This window comes from Passer montanus, unplaced genomic scaffold, assembly GCF_014805655.1.
Source record: "Passer montanus isolate IOZ18808 unplaced genomic scaffold, ASM1480565v1 scaffold1729, whole genome shotgun sequence".
NCBI lineage: Eukaryota > Metazoa > Chordata > Aves > Passeriformes > Passeridae > Passer > Passer montanus.
This window is the reverse complement of record NW_024364593.1, coordinates 1-4,007: the sequence shown is the minus strand read 5'-3', so window position 1 is coordinate 4,007 and position 4,007 is coordinate 1. Positions and strand designations below refer to the sequence as shown.

At 59.9% G+C, this 4,007-nt stretch overlaps 1 protein-coding gene across 1 annotated transcript; it reads left to right on the top strand.

The window, feature by feature from the left end:
- The first annotated feature begins 335 nt into the window (after positions 1-335).
- LENG8 (leukocyte receptor cluster member 8) lies at positions 336-1,756 on the top strand. The gene is made up of 2 exons (XM_039704357.1): positions 336-620; positions 786-1,756. Exons 1-2 carry the CDS (start codon positions 550-552, stop codon positions 943-945), a joined length of 231 nt encoding a protein of 76 aa, XP_039560291.1. The 5' UTR covers positions 336-549; the 3' UTR covers positions 946-1,756.
- Positions 1,757-4,007: the final 2,251 nt, after the last annotated feature.

Genomic DNA, 4,007 nt, shown 5'->3' with positions numbered 1-4,007 from the left:
TGAGCGGGCCTGGGCCCCCCCCCCCCGTGACCCCTGTGACCCCTGTCCGTCTGTCTGTCCCAGAGCTGACCCTGTGTGTGTCTGTCCCACTGACCCTGTGTCCGTCTGTCTGTCTGTCCCACTGACCCTGTGTCCGTGTGTCTGTCCCTGTGCCCAGAGCTGACCACGGAGCTGGCCCTGCTGACCCCACTGACGCTGTCTGTGTCTGTCTGTCCATCCCAGAGCTGACCCTGTCTGTGTCTGTCTGTCCCACTGACCCTGTGTCTGTCTGTCTGTCCAGAGCTGACCACGGAGCTGGCGCTGCTGCCCCCGGGCCCTGCGTTCTGACCCCGCTGTGTCCCACGCCCTGGCCCTGCTGACCACACTGACTCCTGTCTGTCTGTCCCACTGACCTGTCTGTCTGTCTGTCCAGAGCTGACCACGGAGCTGGCGCTGCTGCCCCCGGCCCTGCGCTCAGACCCCTCGGTGTCCCACGCGCTCGCTCTGCGCGCCGCCTGGGCCCTGGGGCTCTTCAGCCGCTTCTTCCGCCTGCACGGCTCGGCCCCGGCCATGGCCCCGCGCCTCATCGACCTCTTCGCCGAGCGCGAGCGGCGCCGCGCCCTGCGCGCCTGCATCAAGGCGTACGTGGGGCTGGGGGCGTGGGGAGGGGGCACCGGGACCCCCGGGATGGGGGCCCCACCCCTGCTATGGGGTCCCACCCCTGCTCTGGGGCTGGGCCCCCCCGGTCGGGGGCCGCGGGTGCCCCCCGGCGCCCCCGGCCCCCCCTGACCTCCTTCTCTCCCCAGCTACCGCCCGGCGCTGCCGACGGCCCAGCTGGGGCCACTTATGGGGCTGGAGCCCCCCGAGCGCCGCCGCTTCCTGGGGGGGCTGCCCCTCACCTTCACCGGGCCCGACCGCGGCGCCATCGACTGCCGGCAGAGCCTGGCCGCCCTGCCCCACATCTGACCCACGGCTGAGCCGCCCTGCCCCACATCTGAGCTGACCCATGGCCGCCCTGCCCCACATCTGACCCACGGCTGCCCCATGGCAGGGCTGCCCCACAGCTGAGCCACCCCATGGCCGCCCTGCCCCACAGCTGACCCATAGCTGAGCCGCCCCATGGCTGCCCTGCCCCACATCTGAGCTGACCCATGGCCGCCCTGCCCCACATCTGACCCACATCTGACCCACATCTGACCCACGGCTGCCCCATGGCAGGGCAGGGCTGACCCACAGTGGGGCTGACCCAGAGCAGCCCTGCCCCACATCTGAGCTGACCCACGGCAGGGTGGCCCTACAGCTGAGCTATGGCTGCCCCATGGCAGGGCTGCCCCACAGCTGACCCACAGCTGCCCCACAGTGGGGCTGACCTAGAGCAGCCCTGCCCCACATCTGATCCGACCCACGGCTGCCGCACAGTGGGGCTGGCCCGCAGCTGCCCTGCCCCACATCTGACCCACAATGGGGCTGCCCCACAGCTGACCCATGACTGCCCCATGGCAGGGCTGCCCCATGGCAGGGCTGACCCACAGCAACCCTGCCCCACATCGGAGCTGCCCCATGGCCGCCCTGCCCCACAGCAGCCCTGCCCCATATCCGAGCTGTATTTGAGCTATGGATGCCCCACATCTGAGCCACGGCTGCCCCATGGCTGCCCCACAGCAGGGCTGCCCCACATCTGCCTCACCGTGGGGCTGCCTCGTATCTGATCTGCCCCACAGCAGCCCTGAGCCACAGCGGGGCTGCCCCACATCTGACCCACAGCCACCCCCGCAGCCTCTGTTCACCCCAAAACTACCCCAAAAATCACCCTGAAATCACCCTAAAACTACCCCAAAAATCACCCCAAAACCACCCCAAAATCCCCCAAATCCCCCCAGAACCCACAAATCCCCCCGGAATTTGGGGAGGGGGCGGAATTTGGGGTCCCCCCCTCACCTTCAGCTCCTCCTCCAGCTCAGCCGCCTTCAGCTCCAGCGCCCGGCGCTCCTGGGGAACGGAGAATTTAACGGGAAGGTTTGGGGGAAACGTGAGGGGAAAATGGGAAAATGTGAGTGGAAAATGGGGGAAAAACGTGAGGGGAAAATGGGGAAATGTGAGGGGAAAATGTGAGGGGAAAATGGGGGAAAACATGAGGGGAAAATGTGAGGGGAAAATGGGGGAAAGTGAGGGGAGAAAAGAGCGGGAAAACGTGAGGGGAAAACGGAGGGAAATGTGAGGAGAAAAAATGGCAAGAATGTGAGGGGAAAATGTGAGGGGAAAAAGGAGGAAAAACATGAGGGGAAAATGGGGGAAATGTGAGGGGAAAATGTGAGGGGAAACGTGAGGGGAAAACGGAGGGAAATGTGAGGAGAAAAAATGGCAAGAATGTGAGGGGAAAATGTGAGGGGAAAAAGGAGGAAAAACATGAGGGGAAAATGGGGGAAATGTGAGGGGAAAATGTGAGGGGAAACGTGAGGGGAAAACGGAGGGAAATGTGAGGAGAAAAAATGGCAAGAATGTGAGGGGAAAATGTGAGGGGAAAAAGGAGGAAAAACATGAGGGGAAAATGGGGGAAATGTGAGGGGAAAATGTGAGGGGAAACGTGAGGGGAAAACGGAGGGAAATGTGAGGAGAAAAAATGGCAAGAATGTGAGGGGAAAATGTGAGGGGAAAATGGAGAAAAACGTGAGGGGGAAATGGGGAAATTTGAGGGGAAAATGGGGAAATGCGAAGGGAGAAAAGAGCGGGAAATGTGAGGGGAAAAAGGAGGAAAAACTTGAGGGGAAATGTGAGGGGAAATGGAGGGAATTGTGAGGGGAAAAATGGCAAAAACATGAGGGGTAAAGGGGGTAAAGTGTGAGGGGGAAATGGGGGAAATGTGAGGGGAAAAGGGCAGGAAAACATGAGGGGAAAAATGGAGGGAAATGTGAGGGGAAATGTGAGGGGAAAATGGAGGGAAATGTGGGGGGAAAAATGGGGAAAATGTGAGGGGAAAATGGAGGGAAATGTGAGGGGAAAATGGCGGCGAACGTGAGGGGATAAAAGGGCGGGAAAACGTGAGGGGAAAATGGAGGGAAACGTGAGGATAATTAGGGGAAATGTGAGGGGAAAATGGGGGAAAAACATGAGGGAAAAAATGGTGAGAAATGTCAGGGGAAAAAGGGGAAATGTGAGGGGAGAAAAGAACAGGAAACGTGAGGGGAAAAGGGTGAGAAATGTGAGGGGAAATGGAGGGAAACGTGAAGAGGGAATTGGGGAAATGTGAGGGGAGAAAATGGCGGGAAACGTGAGGGGAAAAAGGAGAAAATGTGAGGAAAAAGCATCAGAAATGTGAGGTAAGAGTGGGGGGAATGTGAGGGGTCTGGGTGCGGCTGGTTTTGGGCTGTTTTTGTGTGGTTTCTGGATGTTTTTGGGTGGTTTTGGGCGGGTTTTGGCTGAATTTTGGGTGGTTTATGGTGGATTTTGGGTGGTTTAGGGCTGGTTTTGGGCGGATTTTGGGTGTTTTTGGGGTCACTCACGAATCTCTCCAGCTCGAGCCGCGCCGGCCGCTCCGCGCTGCGCTCCTGGCGCTGGGGGGAGGGACGGAGTGACCCTGAGTGACCCCTGACCTCTGAGTGACCTCTGAGTGACCCTGAGTGACCTCTGACCTCAGCCCCCCAAATTTCCCCATTTTCCCCTCAAACATTTTTCCCCCATTTTCTCCCAATTTCCCCCAGTTTTGGGGGATTTTCTGACCCCGGGTGACCCTGAGTGACCCCTGACCTCAGCCCCCTAAATTTCCCCCTTTTTTTCCCCAAATTTCCCCATTTTTTCCCCATTTTATTCAATTTTTCTCCCATTTTTTCCCCAATTTTCTCCTAGATTTCCCCCGTTTTTTGGGGGGTTTCTGACCCCCGGGTGCCCCCTGACCTGGGTGAGCCTCTCCAGCTCCAGCCGGCTCTGGGTCAGCGCCAGCTCCGCCTCCTGCAGCTGCTCCCGAATCCGCTCGTTTTCCACCCAAAGCTCCTGGAACAGCTGGGGGGGGGGAGGGGCACGGCTGAGCCCCG

What these genes read in the sequence shown, in the direction of transcription:
- LENG8 (XM_039704357.1), top strand. Translation starts at nt 550, where the DNA reads ATGGCCCCGCGCCTCATCGACCTCTTCGCCGAGCGCGAGCGGCGCCGC. An exon ending in CTGCGCGCCTGCATCAAGGC is followed by an intron (nt 621 to 785) that starts GTACGTGGGGCT and finishes TTCTCTCCCCAG; the next exon opens with CTACCGCCCGGCGCTGCCGA.